Source organism: Hyperolius riggenbachi, chromosome 11, assembly GCF_040937935.1.
Source record: "Hyperolius riggenbachi isolate aHypRig1 chromosome 11, aHypRig1.pri, whole genome shotgun sequence".
NCBI classification, from domain to species: domain Eukaryota; kingdom Metazoa; phylum Chordata; class Amphibia; order Anura; family Hyperoliidae; genus Hyperolius; species Hyperolius riggenbachi.
This window is the reverse complement of record NC_090656.1, coordinates 130,861,160-130,884,576: the sequence shown is the minus strand read 5'-3', so window position 1 is coordinate 130,884,576 and position 23,417 is coordinate 130,861,160. Positions and strand designations below refer to the sequence as shown.

General features: G+C 45.1%; 1 protein-coding gene across 1 annotated transcript in view; it reads right to left on the bottom strand.

The window, feature by feature from the left end:
* LOC137539166 (lamin tail domain-containing protein 1-like) overlaps positions 1-23,417 on the bottom strand; it is a 201,067-nt gene that overhangs the window by 48,331 nt on the left and 129,319 nt on the right. Inside the window, exon 3 of the mRNA XM_068261667.1 lies at positions 5,885-5,949. Within this exon, the coding sequence (XP_068117768.1) occupies positions 5,885-5,946 (62 nt within the window). The 5' untranslated portion in view covers positions 5,947-5,949. The remainder of the gene's footprint in view (positions 1-5,884; positions 5,950-23,417) is intronic.

Below are 23,417 nucleotides of genomic sequence, written 5' to 3'. Positions count from 1 at the left end.
AAGAGGCACCGGCAGAGATTGAGAAGGGTATCTACAAATTTGGACACCAGGTGAAGCCACTAGAAGAATCTCTGGCCATTTCTCTTTTTTGGGACAGAGGCCATCTAATGCTGCTATGGGGGGCAGAGGATGAAAGCCACCTAATGCTGCTATCTGGGGGTTGAGGTAACAAAGGCCCGGGAGGACAGTGAGGGAGCCCATGAAGTACAAGTGGCTGAAGGAAGCCCCAGGTAAGTATAAATGCTTCTATTTATAAGGTCTCATCTATACTTTAAACCTCTCTGACACTGTGGGTGTCCCTGGCAGGTTTTGGTACTCTTTATCAATTGTGTTGTATAATGTACTTCACTTTTATTAGGTCTCAGGTTTCCTTTAAGCAGGGGGAGGGGAACAGTTTGCAAACTATTATGGTACATATACAAAGCTCATATAGAGGTGATTATTACCAGCATAGCGCTAAATACGTTGAGGTAGGTCTCCTGGTGGGCACCTCTGATCCAGGAGTCCCAGTGCAGTTACAACCTCTGCATCACCTTTTACCATTTTCCTCAGTAAATGAAATAGCAACAAATTAGAAATTATTTTTGTAACACATATTTTGTACTCAGTAAACTGTAAATCTACTGAGCTGTATGTTTTTGACTTATTTTATAGTTCAAGTCATTGTCAGTGATAGCAACCGGTGTTTGCTGCAGTTATTTACTAGGGTCCCGTCCCAGTTGTCCATGTGCCCTGCCGCAAAGCCTACTTGTGTTCTCTCACACATGTATTTGTTTTCATGTATTCATACCAACATTAGTGAGCTCTGACATCATAAGTGTGTCCTTCACAAGGAGATCTCAGTGCGCTGTTCCAGGTCTGAACAACAAAGTTACCTTGGTTTTCTGGCTTCAGCTCCTGGCATTTTGCTGCATTCCTGTTTCATTTGGCACTTGGCCTTTGACCTGGATTTATGACTGCTCTACATACAGTTCTTCTCATTTAAATATTCCACTCAGGAGTGTCAGATCTTCCCTTTACTCACTGGGACACATAAATTACACAGATTCTGTGGCTGAAACTGGGTTGCTGATGACTCACTCATCTGTGAAACTGTGGTCATTACTGCTCTGAATTCCTTAATTAGATACCCTGATCCTTCAACTGTGTGCTGCTACAGTAATAGTTGTCATGGATTGTACCCCTTCTCACACAGATGAATGGATCCCTGCGTAAAAGTTAAAATTAATTCTGGATATCATTTTTTAAAGGAAAGGTATCTTTATTGTCTCTGTTGCAATATGATTAGCTACATATCTTTCTTTTGTCTCTGTTCAGGTTTTTCTAATCACTGCTTGTCAATTATAGCCTGTAAGCTAGCAACACATTCTGTTGCTACGGAGAGGGCAGGACACGCGACAGAGCGGAAGGGGTAAGGCGAAGGACAATAGCCTTGACCTGCAACTTGTGTAGGTAATGACAACCAGGGCCGGGCCGAGGCATAGGCTGGAGAGGCTCCAGCCTCAGGGCGCAGTGTAGGAGGGGGCGCACAATTCATTCAGCTGTCATTCCTAATTGTGTATAAAGCAGAAAGAACTAAGAAAAGGGGATACATGGCAGTGACTGCAAGCCAGATAACTAGATATTAAGGTGTTGGGGAGGTTGTGGGCCCTGTGGCCCTCTTAGTCTAACAGCTATTAGTGTGTGACAGCTGGGGTGGGAGGAGTGGAGGGGCGCACTTTGGTGTCTCAGCCTTGGGTGCTGGAGGACCTTGTCCCTGCTCTGATGACAACCCCTATGACACAGAGGGGATAACTCATATTTCAGATGTGGACTACAGGGTTACAAGTCAATGGGCTCGATTCACAAAGCGGTGCTAGCCCAGTTAGCACGCCTAAAAGACTTTAGGCGTGATAACTATTGCACCACGCTGGTGAAAAGCCAGTTTAGGCGTGATAAGTTTAGGCAAGTTTAGATCGCACGCAAAGTCCCACGCGCAAAGCAGCGCCATTAAACTCTATGCGAAGTGCACCAGACTTTGCTAGCGCAAAACGTTTGATTAGCTGTGCACTGCGGTGCTAACCCAGTTGGTGCTTAAACTCATCACGCCTAACTTATCACGCCTAAACTTATCATGCCTAAACTTATCATGCCTAAACTGCGTTTAGGCGTGATAAGGGGCTTTTCACCAGGGTGCTAACTGTTAGCACTGCTTTGTGAATCAAGCCTAATGTACATTAGAAAAACAATGTTACTTAGGTATATAAAACATAATAGAGATGAGATCAGCTTAAAAGTGGTACAATCTTGATACAACTTCTATCTATATAATATGTGTAATATAACCCTTAAGTATCCATTCAAAGCAGTGGCGGACATACGGCTGTGCAGCCGCACCAGGGCCCCTGAAGTTCCGTTTTCTTCAGGGGCCCATTAAGTATTTTTTTTTATATATATATTTTTTTTATTATTTTTTTCCCCCGGGGGGCCCCAACTCCTATCCTCCCTCCCTCACCTCGGGGGGCCCCCCTCCCGGTATGCGTGGCGGAAGAGCGGCAAATCCGGGTCTCCAGGGAACCGCTAGAGGGCTCAGCCGCTTGGTCTCCAATATGTTGACAGAGTTGGAGACATATTGGAGACCAAGCGGCTGAGCCTCTAGCGTCTGCCTGGAGAGCCCTGAAGACTTCCTGTATTTGCCGCTCGTTTTCCCGCCGCGCATATCGGGAGGGGGGGCCCCCCGAGGTGAGGAAGGAAGGGAGGGAGGATAGGAGTCGGGCCCCCCACCCGGATAGCTACTCAAAGGGCTACCTAACCACCCGGCTACCTACCCACCCACCAGGCTTCCTACCTACCTACCCATCCCAACTACCTAACCACCCACCTGGCTTCCTACCTACCTACCCACCCGGCTACCTAACCACCTACCCACCCGACTACCTACCCACTCACCAGGCTTCCTACCTACCCACCCGGCTACCTACCCACCCACCCACCCACCCACCAGGCTTCCTACCTAACCACCCACCCGACTACCTAACCACCCACCCGGCTACCTACCCACCCACCAGGCTACCTACCCACCCGGCTACCTAACCACCTACCCACCCGGCTACCTACCCACCCACCAGGCTACCTACCCACCCGGCTACCTACCTTCCTACCCACCCGGGTACCTAACCACCTACCCACCCGGCTATCTACCCACCCACCAGGCTTCCTACCTAGCCACCCGGCTACCTACCCACCCACCAGGCTTCCTACCTACCTACCTACCTACCCGGCTACCTAACCACCCACCAGGCTTCCTACCTACCTACCCACCCGGCTACCTAACCACCTACCCACCCGGCTACCTACCCACCCACCAGGCTTCCTACCTACCCACCCGGCTACCTACCCACCCACCAGGCTTCCTACCTAACCACCCACCCGACTACCTAACCACCCACCCGGCTACCTACCCACCCACCAGGCTACCTACCCACCCGGGTACCTAACCACCTACCCACCCGGCTATCTACCCACCCACCAGGCTTCCTACCTACCCACCCGGCTACCTACCCACCCACCAGGCTTCCTACCTACCTACCTACCTACTCGGCTACCTAACCACCCACTAGGCTTCCTACCTACCTACCCACCCGGCTACCTAACCACCTACCCACCCGGCTACCTACCCACCCACCAGGCTTCCTACCTACCCACCCGGCTACCTACCCACCCACCAGGCTTCCTACCTAACCACCCACCCGACTACCTAACCACCCACCCGGCTACCTACCCACCCACCAGGCTACCTACCCACCCGGCTACCTAACCACCTACCCACCCGGCTACCTACCCACCCACCAGGCTACCTACCCACCCGGCTACCTACCTACCTACCTACCCACCCGGCTACCTAACCACCTACCCACCCGGCTACCTACCCACCCACCAGGCTTCCTACCTATCCACCCGGCTACCTACCCACCCACCGGGCTTCCTACCTACATACCCACCCGGCTACCTACCTAACCCCCCACCCAGCTACCTACCTACCCACCCGGCTATCTACCTAACCACCCACCCGGCTACCTACCGGGCTAGTTACCAACCCACCCACCAGGCTACCTACCCACCCACCCGGCTACCCACCCACCAGGCTACCTACCTACCCACCCACCCACCAGGCTACCTACCCACCCACCCACCTGGCTACCTACCCACCCACCAGGCTACCTACCCACCCGGCTACCTAACCACCTACCCACCCGGCTACCTACCCACCCACCAGGCTACCAACCCAACCGGCTACCTACCTACCTACCCACCCGGCTACCTAACCACCTACCCACCCGGCTACCTACCCACCCACCAGGCTTCCTACCTACCCACCCGGCTACCTACCCACCCACCAGGCTTCCTACCTACATACCCACCCGGCTACCTACCTAACCACCCACCCGGCTACCTACCTACCCACCCGGCTACCTACCTAACCACCCACCCGGCTACCTACCGGGCTAGTTACCAACCCACCCACCAGGCTACCTACCCACCCACCCGGCTACCCACCCACCAGGCTACCTACCTACCCACCCACCCACCAGGCTACCTACCTACCCACCCACCAGGCTACCTACCTACCTACCGGGCTAGTTACCAACCCACCCACCAGGCTACCTACCCACCAGGCTACCTACCCACCCACGCACTCACCCACCCACCAGGCTACCTATCCACCCAACCACCCATGGGAGCTGCGCACCGGATTGAGGCTGGGACAGGAGGTCTGCTGCTGCAGGTGAGTAAATGTTTTTGTTTTTTTATTTATATTAGCAGGTGTATGTTCTGGGCAGGTCTGCCGACATGATTGCATGTATTTTCTGGGCATATCTGCCGACATGATTGCACGTATTTTCTGGGCATATCTGCCAACTTGATTGCACGTATTTTCTGGGCATATCTGCCGACATGATTGCACGTATTTTCTGGGCATATCTGCTGACATGATTGCACGTATTTTCTGGGCATATCTGCCGACTTGATTGCACGCATTTTCTAGGCATATCTGCCGAAATGATTGCACGTATTTTCTGGGCATATCTGCCGACATGATTGCACGTATTTTCTGGGCATATCTGCCGACATGATTGCACGTATTTTCTGGGCATATCTGCCGACATGATGTGTATTTTCTTGAGAAAACCTGCACAATTATGTGAATTTTCTGGGGAAAGGGTCACCAAAACTTGGGCCCACTGTCTTTGCGTTGCACTTTTCAAGCGAACCTGAGGTGAGAATAATCTTGAGGCTGCCATATTTCTCTCCTTTTAGGCAATACCAGTTGCCTGGCTGCCGTGCTGGTCCTCTGCCTCTTATTCTTTAACTATAGACCCTGAACAAGCATGCAGCAGGTCAGGGGTTTCTGACAATATTGTCAGAACTGACAAGATTAGCTGCATGCTTGTTGCTGGTGTAATTCAGTTTATTACTGCAGCCAAATAGATCAGCAGGGCCGCCAGGCAACTAGTATTGTTTAAAAGGAAATAAACCCTCACCTCGGGTTCGCTTGAAGTTAGTTAGCTACGCCCTCATCCGGTCATTGCCACGCCCATTTTTTTGCCGCGCCGCTACGCGCCGCAGGTTCTATCCACACCTATTTTTTGCCGCGGGGCGCTTCGTGCGCCGCAGGTTGTATCCACGCCCGAATTTTGCCGTGGCGCGCTACGCGCGCCGCAGGTCGTAGGGGGCCCACAATTACAATTTTGCACAGAGGCCCACTGCTGGCTGTGTCCGCTACTGATTCAAAGTATATTCTCTCATTATACCCTTCTATTACATAGATTTAGTAAAATTGTACAATCAAGACTGTATCAGTGGGCACCTTACAGAACATTCTCTTCTACTAGATTTATGTTACCTATACTTTTCCTGTGTTGTATCCTCTGCCATTGGTCCTTTGTCTCCCCAGTCATCTTTCATTAGCTGTAAAAACAAGAATGTCTCATGCATGAATACATTTTTATAATGTGCATCTTTTACATTATCAGTAAAAGATAAATAGAAAAAAATACTGCTGCTACTCTCAGGTGGCCTCCCTATGCGTCAGGTGATCTCCTTATTCTGGCTCTGAAGCCTCTCTCCATTTATCGAACAATGAATAAATGGAGTGCATATTTGCATTCAGTAAAGTGTTATGAATTCACACATATAAAACATGAGTATTAACTACTTACTGCACCAGGTGCAGAATAATCACGTCCCGGGAAACTTCATTTGAAGTCCCAGGGCCGCGAAAATTAGTCAATGGGAGCGGGCAGCCGGTCTCCGAGTTAATGAACACTGACATCTATTAGATGTTTGGGTCATTGTATCTTCCAGTTGTTACACTGCCTCACATTATTTCCGATTCACATACGTAAGGATTTCTTGTAGCCCAATAGTAAAACTACATTGCAACACTTTTTATTCAATAAAAATACCTACACTTACATTTAAAATGAACTATTTCCCTCCCACACTCCCCCACAGTACCCAAACATTTTATATATACAGAATATATATATATATATATATATATATATATATATATATATATATATATATAAATTACATAACAAAATACATAAATAGTTGCCTCAGGGACTGAACTTTTTTTTAATAATTATGTCAAGGGGTTATATTACTGTTATTTTTTTAATTTGCATGCTTATAAAACTGAAAAAATGCACCTTTATTTCCAAATAAAATATTGGCCTCATACATTGTACTAGGGAAAAATTTTAAATCTCGCAATAACCAGTACAAATGGGCAAATAAAATGTGTGGGTTTTATGAAGAGTAGAACGTTTTATTTTAATACTATAATGGCCGAATTATTTTTTATTTTTTTTTTCTTATTATTCCAATTAAAATGTGTTTAGAATAAAATAATTCTTAGCATAATGTACCTCCCAAAGAAAATTGGTGGCGAAAAAACAAGATATAGATCATGTCGTTGTGATTAAGTTATTGGCGAAAGAAAGGGAGGTGCGCTGACAGGTGAAAATTGCTCTGGTCCTAAAGGTGGAAAAACCCCTCAGTCGTCAAGTGGTTAAACCATAAAGTTTATTTCTCAGTGGTTGGATGTGCAGTCCACCTGAAAACCTCTCAGTTTGTGAGCAAAGGTCTGTAGAATATGGCCTGTAAAAACAGGGAATACCCAGAAAACTATGAAATATGAAAAATATGAATATGAATGGGTTACAGTGAGTTCAGCTGTCATGCTTTTTAGAGTAGCTCTGTGGGAGAACACAGATAGCATCAGAGTGTGTCCTTTGAAGATGTTTACTACATAAACAGAGGTGTGAATAATTGGGACTATTGCAGTCAGTCTGGGATAAAGCTGGGTTTATTAGCTTCTGTCAGGCTAATTCCAGATGGATGGCTGAGGGCCTGTACCCACCACCTAACAATTTTTCCGATGATATTCCCGACGACCAGCAATTTTTTGAGCGACAATCACGATCAGTCGTTTGCACGATCTCGCAACATGGGTACAGGCACACGATCATGTGTTGCGAGGGGATTAGGACCGTCACCATGGATCCGATCTTTAAGATCTCTGACGACTCCAGCGTAAAGTACTGCAATCGCTTGAAGCCTTGTTCATACCTGTTGTGTGCCATCGCGCATACAAGCCGACGTCATCAGGAAGACGTCGCTGGATCCATCTTCCTGCATTGTGAGGTGAGTATGTAGCATGAGACTTGGAAGGCTTTTGATAAGAGTTTGATAAGAGCTAAGGGCTAATTAACTCTGTGTTCTGCCTGTGATAGCTGTAAAGTTAACCTTTTGCCAGACCTGACCACTGTGATATTGTAAATAAGATATGATATAATCAATATGAAAATGGTGAAGGCGTCACATCCTACCAACCCTGATAAGGCTTGCCCCTTCCTTCAACACCGTCAAGCAAGTCCTCAAAACTCACCTCTTCACGTTGCCTACCCTCCCTTAACAATATCCTAATATGCACTGCTCATCACCCATCCATTGGTCTCCTACCTAGTGTGTTCCTACTCCCTACCATCACCATTGTAAGCCTTTTTGGAGTGCCCTCCCCATCAATGTATCCACTTGATCATATACCGGCATCATCGTGCACCCTTCCCACCGACTGACTAGAACTACTTGGTCTCTAATGCCTGGTACACACCATGCAATTTCCCGTCAGATTTCAGGTCGAATCTATAATTTCTGTCAGGTCCAATCTGATTTACAAGCGTATTCCTGATTGATTTTCTACAGAAGTGATAAGAAAATCGACCAGAAAAATGATTGGAAATAAGATTGGAACTGATGGAAATTATCCATTTCACCCGAAATCTGACAGGAAATTGCATGGTGTGTACAAGGCATAATGCTGGGAATACCTAATGAGTTCTTTCGGCAGATTTACTGGCCGATCGATTTTCATTTACTTCTATAATGAAATAGATCAGAAACACAATCAAAATCAGATCGAACATGTTGGAAATTATCTATCGAGCCATCTATCTGCCAAAAAACCTCATCATGTATTCCCAGCATTAGACCATCACTCACATTGTATTTTTACATGACATAGTGTTGTCTGTGACCATTATTATCATTGTCTGAAGCCCTATTCATTTAACACCCTTTGTTATATATTGAATTTTTAAAAATGAAATAATAATAATAATAAAAATAGCAGCTCTTGTTATAAGAGGAAGAAGGGTTAGGGTGGCTGCCCTTGTTATAATGGGAAGAGATGGGGGTGGCAGCCCTTGCTATGGGAGAGAAGGGAGGTTACAGTGGCTGTACTTGCTATATGGCCAAAGGGAAACCATCAAGTTATTGCAGGGAAGCCCCGTGATTTGTAGTCATGCCGTGTGTGTCTGTGTGGGTGGGTGTGGGTGTGTGCGTTGCCTTCAGGTCTATGCAGTCAAGTGGAATTCCTATAGCAGCAGGTGTGCTGTGTATACCAAGCATTGCTGGAGGCTGGAGAAGCTAGAACATTTTACACATTACATACAATATACAACGTGCCTTAAGGACATGTCATTGAGATAACATCTACAACTTCTGCATGCATTTTAATGTGTGTATATACATCATGCAATAATAAAGCTGGCATTATGAGGTTATTTAGTCATAGAGAAAAGAAAGCAGAGACTTGGGAACAATATTTTTATTCATCTTTCTGTGACTGATCCAGAGCTGGTTTGTCATTTTTAGAAAATGTGCCCCTTTGTTAATGATTACCCCCTTTTGTGGGTAACTTCATCACAAGTACCCCCTTAAACATATATAGTTGGTATATTATAATATATAACAACTATATAATTTATAATTGTGTCCAAATGCTTTACAAACAGTCCTGTATGCCTTTAACTACATACTGTATATAATTTATAGTTTTGTTTTTTTTATTGTAAAACTTATTATAATGTTCCCTGAGCCAGGCTTATGTACATTTTAGAATCATATAGAATTTGTTGAAAATCTAGGACCAAGACTAACTATGTACATAAGTCACCATCAGTAAACATATGGGATAGTTCATTATAAATTAAAGTTTGAATTATGGATTCAATAATAATAAAAGTGGAACTCTCTTTAGAGCATTTTTTAGAGCTTCTGGGAACTTAAAGTAGATCCGAGATGAACTTTTATTCATTGCATAATTGTGTTCCTTACATATAGTTTATAGGGCATTCCTCAAGCCAAATACTTTTTTTTTGTTGTTTTAATACTCTAATTCCCTATAAACTAAACAAGCCTCGCCCCCAGCTTCTCCAAAACGCCAAGGCACTCAGACCCATGTAGCAAGGGCCCAGTCTGGGCAGGAGGAGGTTACTAGCCAGAGATTTCAGAGGCCGAGGGGAGGGGGAGTGAATTTTTCACAGGCTGAAGGGTGGAGATGCAGTTGCAGATCACCTGTGTAATGATGACAAACAGGACATGATGACCGCTCTAACTGTATCACAGGAATAAATCATCTTAAACTGTTGAAGCTGTATGCAGCTAGATTTTGCTGTGTACACTATCTAAACTTTAGATAACATATACAGGATCTTCTCAAAAAATTAGCATATTGTGATAAAGTTCATTATTTTCTGTAATGTACTGATAAACATTAGACTTTCATATATTTTAGATTCATTACACACAACTGAAGTAGTTCAAGCCTTTTATTGTTTTTCTTATTGATGATTTTGGCATACAGCTCATAAAAACCCAAATTTCCTATCTCAAAAAATTAGCATATTTCATCCGACCAATAAAAGAAAAGTGTTTTTAAAACAAAAAAAGTCAACCTTCAAATAATTATGTTCAGTTATGCACTCAATACTTGGTCGGAAATCTTTTTGCAGAAATGACTGCTTCAATGCGGCGTGGCATGGAGGCAATCAGCCTGTGGTACTGCTCAGGTGTTATGGAGGCCCAGGATGCTTCAATAGTGGCCTTAAGCTCATCCAGAGTGTTGGGTCTTGCGTCTCTCAACTTTTTCTTCACAATATCCCACAGATTCTCTATGGGGTTCAGGTCAGGAGAGTTGGCAGGCCAATTGAGCACGGTAATACCATGGTCAGTAAACCATTTACCAGTGGTTTTGGCACTGTGAGCAGGTGCCAGGTCTTGCTGAAAAATTAAATCTTCATCTCCATAAAGCTTTTCAGCAGATGGAAGCATGAACCCACTTTTGAGCCAGAAACAGCGGCAGAAGCGCCTGACCTGGGCTACAGAGAAGCAGCACTGGACTGTTGCTCAGTGGTCCAAAGTACTTTTTTCGGATGAAAGCAACTTTTACATGTCATTCGGAAATCAAGGTGCCAGAGTCTGGAGGAAGACTGGGGAGAGGGAAATGCCAAAATGCATAAAGTCCAGTGTCAAGTACGCACAGTCAGTGATGGTCTGGGGTGCCATGTCAGCTGCTGGTGTTGGTCCACTGTGTTTTATAAAGAGCAGGGTCAATGCAGCTAGCTATTGTCACGATCGGTGTAGCAGAGAGGGTCTGATTCTCGGTGATCTGCAGTATCACTGGGAATGCAGATATATATCCGATTATTGATGATCTGCAGTATCACCGATAAACCGATATAACGCTAACCTCTGAACACCTGAGTAGTGTGAGTGCTTGGTGCAACAGTAATACCGTGAGGACTAAGCCTCAGAAACAAGTGCCGTACTGTATGAAGTACTGCAGCAATACAGATTCCTTCCGAAGGCCTGGACTCTCCCGGGGGAGGAGTCAGGCGGAGCGTAGGAAGGACAGAACGTGAGTGACACCTAGGAGAGGGCGTCACTAACAGATCTGGGAACTGCCTCTAACAGCAAGGTCAGTTCTCGAAGTTGGGCAAGCCAGGTCGTAACACACGGACAGATACAGTACAGATACAGAAAGCAGAGGCGGAGTCTAATAAACAGGCAGGGTTCGGCAACAGGGTATCAGAAATATCGGGGTACAAGATCAGAATACAGAAGAATAGTAACAAGCATGGGGAACCTGAGGAGCGAGTTCCCAATGAATACAGGATGGGCCCCGAGACAGCAAATACAGAGCTGGCCCTGTGGAGCAGGTGCCCAACAAATACAGAGCTGGCCCTATGGGGCAGGTGCCCAGCAAATACAGGGCTGGCCCTGGGGAGCAGGTGCCCAGCAAATACAGAGCTGGCCCTGTGGAGCAGGTGCCCAGCACATACAGAACTGGCCCTGTGGAGCAGGTGCCCAGAACATACAAAGCATGAACTATCTCCTAGTGATAGAGATAGTTCTCAGGGTCAGGAAGGCCCTGGGGCGCAGGTGCCCAGCGAATACAGAGCTGGCCCTGTGGAGCAGGTGCCCAGCGAATACAGAGCTGGCCCTGTGAAGCAGGTGCCCAGCAGATACAGAGCTGGCCCTGTGAAGCAGGTGCCCAGCACATACAGAGCTGGCCCTGTGAAGCAGGTGCCCAGCACATACAAGGCATGAACTATCTCCTAGTGATAGAGATAGTTCTCAGGGTCGGGAAGGCCAGGTCGGCATCTCACAGACAAACAAAGTACAGGATCGGAAGACAGAGGCAGAATCAGGGGCAAGCGGAGGTTGGCAACGGAGTATCAGAAAGGCAAGGTGCAGAATCAGATATAAGGAGAGTAGTCAGACAGGCAGAAAGTCATAACAGATAATCACAATCAAACTAGTACTTTAAGCTATCAACAGAATCTAGCTAAGTGTATGATTACAGCTCCAGCTGGTCCCGGCACACTTAAGGATCTGACTAAGGGTCTGCGTGCTCCCACATTGTGATCGCAACGACAGGCAACCAGCAACTGACCAAGCAGCAGAATATATAGTTGCTGGACACTGCCGCCCCGCCCGAACCATTCAGCCAATCATGAGTCCTGCAGGAATCAGCTGACCTTCCTGATCAGCTGACACTTCCCTTGCTAGTATAAAGGTCCTGGATTCAGGCCCGTGCGTGCATAGCTCTCCATCTGCCTAAGTGCACTAACAGACCCAGCCACACCAAGCACACGCTGCTGCATGCAAACAGCCGCTTTGCTGTCAGGACATGCGGCGGCTTTTCTGCGTTCCACCACACACCCAGACGCGAGCAAACCGCCGCGTAGGACGCGGAGCCAGCCGCCTAACTCTTGGCACACGCGGCGGCTTTCTGCGTTTCCTCACAGTACCCCCCCCCAGAGGCGTGGACTCCGGACACGCCCCAGACAGATCCCTAGGAGACAATGATAGCGACATCAGCTACCAAAGTCAAGGACCGTCCTGTGTCAGATTCAGGATTTTGGAACAAGGCATAAATGTGGTAGTCACTAAATTCCTCGCATTCAGAACATAAATACAACCTTTCACAGGTGCGAGATTTCTCATAAGTGACAACCGGTGGATCAGGCGAAAAACATTTCCCACACTCAGAACATGAATACATTTTTTTTTTTTCATCGGTGTGAGACTTCCAATGACTGAGAAGTTCAGTGTTATTTACAAAACATGTTACACACTCAGAAGACGAATAAAGCTGTCCCCCACAGTGTGAGTTTCTACGATTGACAAGATTTATGTTATGTTTAAAACATTTCCCACACTCAGAACATTAATGTGATTTCTCATCAGTGTGAGACTTCCCATGACTGAGAAGTTCTTCCTCACATACAGAACACCAGTACAGCTTCTCACCGGTGTGAGATCTCCCATGGGCTACAGGCGGTAGTTCGGGTACAAAAGGGACCCCACACTCAAAACATGAATACGTTTTCTCATTGGTGTGAGACTTCCCATGACTGAGAAGTTTCTCCTCACATACAGGACACACGTATAATTTCTCACCGGTGTGAGATTTCCCATTAGTCACAGGTCGTCCCTCAGGTACAAAAGAGTCCCCACACTTAGAATATGAATATATGTATCCCTTAAAGTGGGGCCCACTATGATTAACAAGATCTAATTTCTGCTCAGAACATGAATGTGGTTTCTGGTTACTTAGAATCTGGTCAGATGATGGAGATGAAGACTGTACGGTTTCAGACTCCTGAACTCGATTTGCTGCAATAAGCAAGCTTGACCCTTGCGCAGCAGATTCATGACTATAGATAGAGCCATCACTCTCATAAAGTTCGGAAATGTTATCCGCATAGTAGCTCTCTATCTGTTCTTCAAAACTATTTTACGCTCCCAGTGAGGTCATGCTTCCCCTATATGAGTTCTCACCAGAACGCGATTTCTCAGGAATCATAGGTTGTGCAGGATGTACGTGGGTCTTTCTATGATTGAGGAGATCCGCATAATATACAAAATCCTCTTTACACTGTGAACATGGAAAGGATTTATCAGACGGACGGGAGGTATCTAAATCGGGGCAATATTTGAGCGACAGATTTCCCACCATAAGTTCAGTTACACCAACACAGGGTTTCTGGAGGCCGGGATTTGAACTAGCACCAGATCCCGTATTTCCCGGGGATGGTGCAGCAGACTCCTTAGAACTCGGGCCTTTCACCATCCCCCAAAAAAATTTTCTTGACTTTTTCCTGCAATTTCGTACCCAATGGCCATGTTGTCCGCAATAGAAGCAAAGACCCTCTAGGCGTCTTCGCGTCCTCTCTGATTCAGATAACCTAGAGTGGTGCCCTACGAATTTCCCAGGTGAGGGTACTCTAGATTGAATTACAGAGGGGGGTGACACTGGTGCAACAGAGTTTAAAATACACTTAATTGACTCAGTCAGTTGGTTAACCTGAGTCTGTAATGTATCAACCGTTTTCTTAACCTCCTTAAGAGTGGCGGTTAACACATCGATCCGTTCATCAAGTGTCACCATGTTTTTTTTTGGGCCTGTCGTTCTGTCACGATCGGTGTAGCAGAGAGGGTCTGATTCTCGGTGATCTGCAGTATCACTGGGAATACAGATATATATCCGATTATTGATGATCTGCAGTATCACCGATAAACCGATATAACGCTAACCTCTGAACACCTGAGTAGTGTGAGTGCTTGGTGCAACAGTAATTCCCGTGAGGACTAAGCCTCAGAAACAAGTGCCGTACTGTATGAAGTACTGCAGCAATACAGATTCCTTCCGAAGGCCTGGACTCTCCCGGGGGAGGAGTCAGGCGGAGCGTAGGAAGGACAGAACGTGAGTGACACCTAGGAGAGGGCGTCACTAACAGATCTGGGAACTGCCTCTAACAGCAAGGTCAGTTCTCGAAGTCGGGCAAGCCAGGTCGTAACACACGGACAGATACAGTACAGATACAGAAAGCAGAGGCGGAGTCTAATAAACAGGCAGGGTTCGGCAACAGGGTATCAGAAATATCGGGGTACAAGATCAGAATACAGAAGAATAGTAACAAGTATGGGGAACCTGAGGAGCGAGTTCCCAATGAATACAGGATGGGCCCCGAGACAGCAAATACAGAGCTGGCACTGTGGAGCAGGTGCCCAACAAATACAGAGCTGGCCCTATGGGGCAGGTGCCCAGCAAATACAGAGCTGGCCCTGGGGAGCAGGTGCCCAGCAAATACAGAGCTGGCCCTGTGGAGCAGGTGCCCAGCACATACAGAACTGGCCCTGTGGAGCAGGTGCCCAGAACATACAAAGCATGAACTATCTCCTAGTGATAGAGATAGTTCTCAGGGTCAGGAAGGCCCTGGGGCGCAGGTGCCCAGCGAATATAGAGCTGGCCCTGTGGAGCAGGTGCCCAGCACATACAGAGCTGGCCCTGTGAAGCAGGTGCCCAGCGAATACAGAGCTGGCCCTTTGAAGCAGGTGCCCAGCACATACAGAGCTGGCCCTGTGAAGCAGGTGCCCAGCACATACAAGGCATGAACTATCTCCTAGTGATAGAGATAGTTCTCAGGGTCGGGAAGGCCAGGTCGGCAACTCACAGACAAACAAAGTACAGGATCAGAAGACAGAGGCAGAATCAGGGGCAAGCGGAGGTTGGCAACGGAGTATCAGAAAGGCAAGGTGCAGAATCAGATATCAGGAGAGTAGTCAGACAGGCAGAAAGTCATAACAGATAATCACAATCAAACTAGTACTTTAAGCTATCAACAGAATCTAGCTAAGTGTAGGATTACAGCTCCAGCTGGTCCCGGCACACTTAAGGATCTGACTAAGGGTCTGCGTGCTCCCACATTGTGATCGCAACGACAGGCAACCAGCAACTGACCAAGCAGCAGAATATATAGTTGCTGGACACTGCCGCCCCGCCCGAACCATTCAGCCAATCATGAGTCCTGCAGGAATCAGCTGACCTTCCTGATCAGCTGACACTTCCCTTGCTAGTATAAAGGTCCTGGATTCAGGCCCGCGCGTGCATAGCTCTCCATCTGCCTAAGTGCACTAACAGACCCAGCCACACCAAGCACACGCTGCTGCATGCAAACAGCCGCTTTGCTGTCAGGACATGCGGCGGCTTTTCTGCGTTCCACCACACACCCAGACGCGAGCAAACCGCCGCGTAGGACGCGGAGTCAGCCGCCTAACTCTTGGCACACGTGGCGGCTTTCCGCGTTTCCTCACAGTTATCAGTAGATTTTGGAGCACTTCATGCTTCCATCTGCTGAAAAGCTTTATGGAAATAAAGATTTCATTTTTCAGCACGACCTCGCACCTGCTCACAGTACCAAATCCACTGGTAAATGGTTTACTGACCATGGTATTACTGTTCTCAATTGGCCTGCCAACTCTCCTGACCTGAACCCCATAGAGAATCTGTGGGATATTGTGAAGAGAAAGTTGACAGATGCAAGACCCAACACTCTGGATGAGCTTAAGGCCGCTATCGAAGCATCCTGGGCCTCCATAACACCTGAGCAGTGCCACAGGCTGATTGCCTCCATGCCACGCCGCATTGAAGCAGTCATTTCTGCAAAAGGATTCCCGACCAAGTATTGAGTGCATAATTGAACATAATTATTTGAAGGTTGACTTTTTTTGTTTTAAAAACACTTTTCTTTTATTGGTCGGATAAATTATGCTAATTTTTTGAGATAGGAAACTTGGGTTTTCATGAGCTGTATGCCAAAATCAATCGATAAGAAAAACAATAAAAGGCTTGAACTACTTCAGTTGCGTGTATTTGAATCTAAAATATATGAAAGTCTAAGGTTTATCAGTATATTACAGAAAATAATGAACTTTATCACAGTATGCTAATTTTTTTAGAAGATCCTGTAGTTAGTTTTTCATCTCCGATCCGTTTTAATAGAGGATAAGTGCACTTAAAAATGTGCTTTTAAATATATTCAATAAGTCCCAATTTGTTTTGTCTTACTTTCTCTTCAACAGAGCAGAATAAGTAATAGATTATAATGGTACCATGGACCAGGGAGCAATGTAGGGCTGATATAATATATGTATATGTACAGTACATACAGGAGCTGGTTCCCAATCATATCGTCTGAGATCCAAAGACATATTTACAGTAAAGTGGTGACTGATGAGGAATGGGGATGTTCCTCTCCTCCTGGCCAATGGTGAAAAGAACTATGGGAGGGTATTGAGAGGAAGTTGTATTGAAATAGCCACTTTTCCATATGTCCAGTGGCTTGAAGTTAGGAGAAAGGAGAAGGGACAGCATTTTAACGCGGTAAAGAGGTGACGTAATGCTGGATCACTTCACCATGTGGTCAGGAATAAGATAGCTTTAGATCTGTAGAGATTGTGGACCACTTCTAGTCTACCAGGGTGAGGTGAGTATAAAGCTTTCGCCCTATATGTCATTTTTGGCAACTATTCAGAATAACACATTGGTTTTATATATATATATATATATATATATATATATATATATATATATATATATATATATATATATATATATATATACAGTATATATATATATATAGGTTTTGTTTTTTTAAATCAAAACGACAATGTAAAAAATAAAAAGAGGTGAGTTTTTATTTGCTTTATCAGTAGACCAAGAACATCAAGTTACTGGTAAGTGTTAAGAAAGAAGAGCACAAAAGGAATAAGTCTCAGTTCATGATCAAGATTGGAAAACGACAAGTGCAAGAGATCTACATTGCGGCATCCTAAATGGGCCTTGAATGCCGCAGCTACAGTTCAAGCATGGCTCATGTAGAATATATATATATATATATACTGAATATATATATAGAGAGAGATACTGTAAATAAATATATATATATATATATATATATATATATATATATATATGTATATATATATATACATATATACATATAAAATAACTTATAGTACACTTAGTAAATAGTATTTCATTAATCTGGTTACCAGGAATTAGTGGGCTGAAGTCAGACACAATATAAAGATACATGCACAAACCCCATTAGTGTCACCTTTCAGGTATGACTTTGATCTTGCAGTCAACATTGCAGGGAACAAGTGGTATATAGAATGCTGCGTACTGTTGCTTTGAGGAAGGACGATGATGGAATGGCATCCAATGGACAGGGTAAGAAAGGGAACATGGGCTTGGGGGTCGTTTTCATTGCATGGCAGATCTTTAAATGACATCAGTGGTCACCTGTACACGGGCTCGATTCTTGGCTGAGGTAGAACCAGAAGGCTGCCTTGGCAGATTTCTAGTATAGCATGTGTACGTAGATCATCAAAGATAGTTCAAAATGAACAGAAATTAAGTGAAATATTCAGTTCACTCGAACACATGGCCATAGCTTGTAAACCAAATAAAGAGTGTTGCCTAAAATATAAATGGGGAAAAGAAGGCCCCAAAACACAAAGGAATACATTCACAAAATATACATACACATAATGTTCAAACAGTCCATGCAGGCTGCTTGTATAATGTAGAGTACATCACACCGTCTCACCTGAGGTGGGGGATATCTTATTAATAGAGCAGTGTTTCCTATACCTGTCCTCGTGACTCCCCAACGGTGCATGTTTTGCAGGCAACCTCACCTATGCACAGGTGGGGTAATTAGTGTCTCAGCTACATAGAATCGACCTAGCTGAGACACTAATTACTCCACCTGTGCATAGAGGAGGTTGCCAGCAAAACATTCACTGTTGGGGAGTCACAAGGACAGGCTTGAGAAACACTGTTATAGAGGGATCCAAATTCTACCATAAGTGCCTCCCCCCCAGAGACTACTACCATGTGTATGAAGTTGGGGGGGCCAGAGGATCCCCATGTCCAACAAACTGGACAAGTAAGCTTTACAAAGTGGAGTGGCTTTGTTGCTTATCCTACTTTCCAGAGTTACCCGCATTGTTATAGGCTAGTTGGGTAGGTTTTGCTTAAATGGCAAAAACCCCTGCTGGCGGGCTCCTTATTTCCTGCAGAATACCTGCATGCATTGCTGAGAATGGTTTAATGGGGCTGAAAATGTATGCATGTGCAATGTTTTCCTATTCATTTAAACATCATGTGGGGCTGCATACAGTAGCACCATCCACAGGACTAGTATTTTGGTCTTTGCAGCCAAGAAATATGAAGACTGTATTTATTTCTCCTGCTGGGTGGGGGAGGAGGATTTCTTTTTCAAAAGTATTATTTTATCTGAGCTAAACCTCTAAAGCTCATTAGATGATTGGAACTTTTATTGTAGCTGTTTTTAAACCTAGGGTGAGCACATTGTTTTAGCAGCACAGTAATTCATTATTCATTTGTTTTTACTCAGGATAAATGTTTAACAGACCAGTCATGCTACTGAGACAGACTGTCATTTCCTGTTGTACAGTAGTATGAAACATTAGTAAATAAACAAACCAACATGAAATGAGTAATACCTATGGAGCCGCTCTCAGATCTCTGACTCTTCATTATTTATTTAGGATATTTGTTCTAACTAGTGGCGTAGCTAGGGGCCCCAGTGCAAGCTTTACATTGGGTCCCTCTAAAGCAATTGATATGCAGCACCAAAATCTGCCCAAAACACCTGCAGTGACAGAGAGTTGTAAGCAGGAAGAGAACAGTTTGTAGAATATATGTAATTCCAAGTACATATAAAGGTGATCATTACCAGCATAAAATCAATGAAGAGCTAATATAGCAGTTAAAAGAGGGTCCTTACCAGGCCCCTCCGGTCCAGGGTCCCAGTGCGGTCACTACCTCTGCATCCCCTATTGGAAATCCGGTTTCTAACATACTTTAACCACTTGAGGACCTAGGGCTTTCTACCCCTAAGGACCGGCCACTTTTTTTCCATTCAGACCACTGCAGCTTTCACGGTTTATTGCTCGCTCATACAACCTACCACCTAAATGAATTTTGGCTCCTTTTCTTGTCACTAATAAAGCTTTCTTTTGGTGCTATTTGATTGCTCCTGCGATTTTTACTTTTTATTATATTCATCAAAAAAGACATGAATTTTGGCAAAAAAATGATTTTTTTAACTTTCTGTGCTGACATTTTTCAAATAAAGTAAAATTTCTGTATACATGCAGCGCGAAAAATGTGGACAAACATGTTTTTGATAAAAAAAAACAACCCATTCAGTGTATATTTATTGGTTTGGGTAAAAGTTATAGCGTTTACAAACTATGGTGCAAAAAGTGAATTTTCCCATTTTGAAGCATCTCTGACTTTTCTGACCCCCTGTCATGTTTCATGAGGGGCTAGAATTCCAGGATAGTATAAATACCCCCCAAATGACCCCATTTTGGAAAGAAGACATCCCAAAGTATTCACTGAGAGGCATAGTGAGTTCATAGACGATATTATTTTTTGTCACAAGTAAGCGGAAAATGACACTTTGTGAGGAAAAAAAAAAAAAAGTTTCCATTTCTTCTAACTTGCAACAAAAAAAAAATGAAATCTGCCACGGACTCACCATGCCCCTCTCTGAATACCTTGAAGGGTCTACTTTCCAAAATGGGGTCATTTGTGGGGTGTGTTTACTGTCCTGACATTTTGGGGGGTGCTAAATTGTAAGCACCCCTGTAAAGCCTAAAGGAGCTCATTGGACTTTGGACCCCTTAGCGCAGTTAGGCTGCAAAAAAGTGCCACACATGTGGTATTGCCGTACTCAGGAGAAGTAGTATAATGTGTTTTGGGGTGTATTTTTACACATACCCATGCTGGGTGGGAGAAATATCTCTGTAAATGACAATTCGTTAATTTTTTTTACACACAATTGTCCATCTACAGAGATCTTTCTCCCACTCAGCATGGGTATGTGTAAAAATACACACCAAAACACATTATACTACTTCTCCTGAGTACGGCGATACCACATGTGTGGCACTTTTTTGCACCCTAACTGCGCTAAAGGGCCCAAAGTCCAATGAGTACCTTTAGGATTTCACAGGTCATTTTGAGAAATTTCGTTTCAAGACTACTCCTCACGGTTTAGGGCCCCTAAAATGCCAGGGCAGTATAGGAACCCCACAAATGACCCCATTTTAGAAAGTAGACACCCCAAGGTATTCCGTTAGGAGTATGGTGAGTTCATAGAAGATTTTATTTTTTGTCACAAGTTAGCGGAAAATGACACTTTGTGAAAAAACACAATTAAAATCAATTTCCGCTAACTTTTGACAAAAAATAAAATCTTCTATGAACTCGCCATACTACTAACGGAATACCTTAGGGTGTCTTCTTTCTAAAATGGGGTCATTTGTGGGGTTCCTATACTGCCCTGGCATTTTAGGGGCCCTAAACCGTGAGGAGTAGTCTTGAAACGAAATTTCTCAAAATGACCTGTGAAATCCTAAAGGTACTCATTGGACTTTGGGCCCTTTAGCGCAGTTAGGGTGCAAAAAAGTGCCACACATGTGGTATCACCGTACTTGGGAGAAGTAGTACAATGTGTTTTGGGGTGTATTTTTACACATACCCATGCTGGGTGGGAGAAACACCTCTGTAAATGACAATCTTTTGATTTTTTTACACACAATTGTCCATTTACAGCGGTATTTCTCCCACCCAGCATGGGTATGTGTAAAAATACACCCCAAAACACATTGTACTACTTCTCCCGAGTACGGCGATACCACATGTGTGGCACGTTTTTGCACCCTAACTGCGCTAAAGGGCCCAAAGTCCAATGAGTACCTTTAGGATTTCACAGGTCATTTTTGTTTCAAGACTACTCCTCACGGTGTAGGGCCCCTAAAATGCCAGGGCAGTATAGGAACCCCACTAATGACCCCATTTTAGAAAGAAGACACCCCAAGGTATTCCGTTAGGAGTATGGTGAGTTCATAGAAGTTTTTATTTTTTTGTCACAAGTTAGCGGAAATTGATTTTAATTGTTTTTTTTCACAAAGTGTCATTTTCCGCTAACTTGTGACAAAAAATAAAATCTTCTATGAACTCACCATACTCCTAACGGAATACGTTTGGGTGTCTTCTTTCTAGAATGGGGTCATTTGTGGGGTTCCTATACTGCCCTGGCATTTTAGGGGCCCTAAACCGTGAGGAGTAGTCTTGAAACAAAAATGACCTGTGAAATCCTAAAGGTACTCATTGGACTTTGGGCCCCTTAGCGCAGTTAGGCTGCAAAAAAGTGCCAATCATGTGGTATCGCCGTACTCGGGAGATGTAGTATAATGTGTTTTGGGGTGTATTTTTACACATACCCATGCTGGGTGGGAGAAATACCTCTGTAAATGACAATTGTTTGATTTTTTTTACACACAATTGTCCATTTACAGAGATATTTCTCCCACCCAGCATGGGTATGTGTAAAAATACACCCCAAAACACATTATACTACTTCTCCTGAGTACGGCGATACCACATGTGTGACACTTTTTTGCAGCCTAGGTGCGCTAAGGGGACCATTGTCCTAATCACAGGTCATTTTTCTAGTCTAGGTTTTCTAGACTACTCCTCACGGTTTAGGGCCCCTAAAATGCCAGGGCAGTATAGGAACCCCACAAGTGACCCCATTTTAGAAAGAAGACACCCCAAGGTATTCCGTTAGGTGTATGGCGAGTTCATAGAAGATTTTATTTTTTGTCACAAGTTAGTGAAAAATGACACTTTGTGAAAAAAAACAAAAATCAATTTCCGCTAACTTTTGACAAAAAATAAAATCTTCTATGAACTCGTCATACACCTAACAGAATACATTGGGGTGTCTTTTTTCTAAAATGGGGTCCGTTTCTGGGGTTCCTATACCGCCCTGGCATTTTTTCGGGCCCAAAACCGTGAGTAGTCTGGAAACCAAATGTCTCAAAATGACTGTTCAGGGGTATAAGCATCTGCAAATTTTGATGACAGGTGGTCTATGAGGGGGCGAATTTTGTGGAACCGGTCATATGCAGGGTGGCCTTTTAGATGACAGGTTGTATTGGGCCAGATCTGATGGATAGGAGTGCTAGGGGGGGTGACAGGAGGTGATTGATGGGTGTCTCAGGGGGTGGTTAGAGGGGAAAATAGATGCAATCAATGCACTGGGGAGGTGATCGGAAGGGGGTCTGAGGGGGATCCGAGGGTTTGGCCGAGTGATCAGGAGCCCACACGGGGCAAATTAGGGCCTGATCTGATGGGTAGGTGTGCTAGGGGGTGACAGGAGGTGATTGATGGGTGTCTCAAGGTGTGATTAGAGGGGGGAATAGATGCAAGCAATGCACTGGCGAGGTGATCAGGGCTGAGGCCTGAGGGCATTCTGAGGGTGTGGGCGGGTGATTGAGTGCCCTAGGGGCAGATAGGGGTCTAATCTGATAGGTAGCAGTGACAGGGGGTGATTGATGGGTAATTAGTGGGTGTTTAGGGTAGAGAACAGATATAAACACTGCCCTTGGGAGGTGATCTGACGTCGGATCTGCGGGCGAACTATTGGTGTGGGTGGGTGATCAGATTGCCCGCAAGGGGCAGGTTAGGGGCTGATTGATGAGTGGCAGTGACAGGGGGTGATTGATGGGTGGCAGTGCCAGGGGGTGATTGATGGGTGGCAGTGACAGGGGGTGATTGATGGGTGATTGACAGGTGATTGACAGGTGATCAGTGGGTTATTACAGGGAAGAACAGATGTAACTAATGC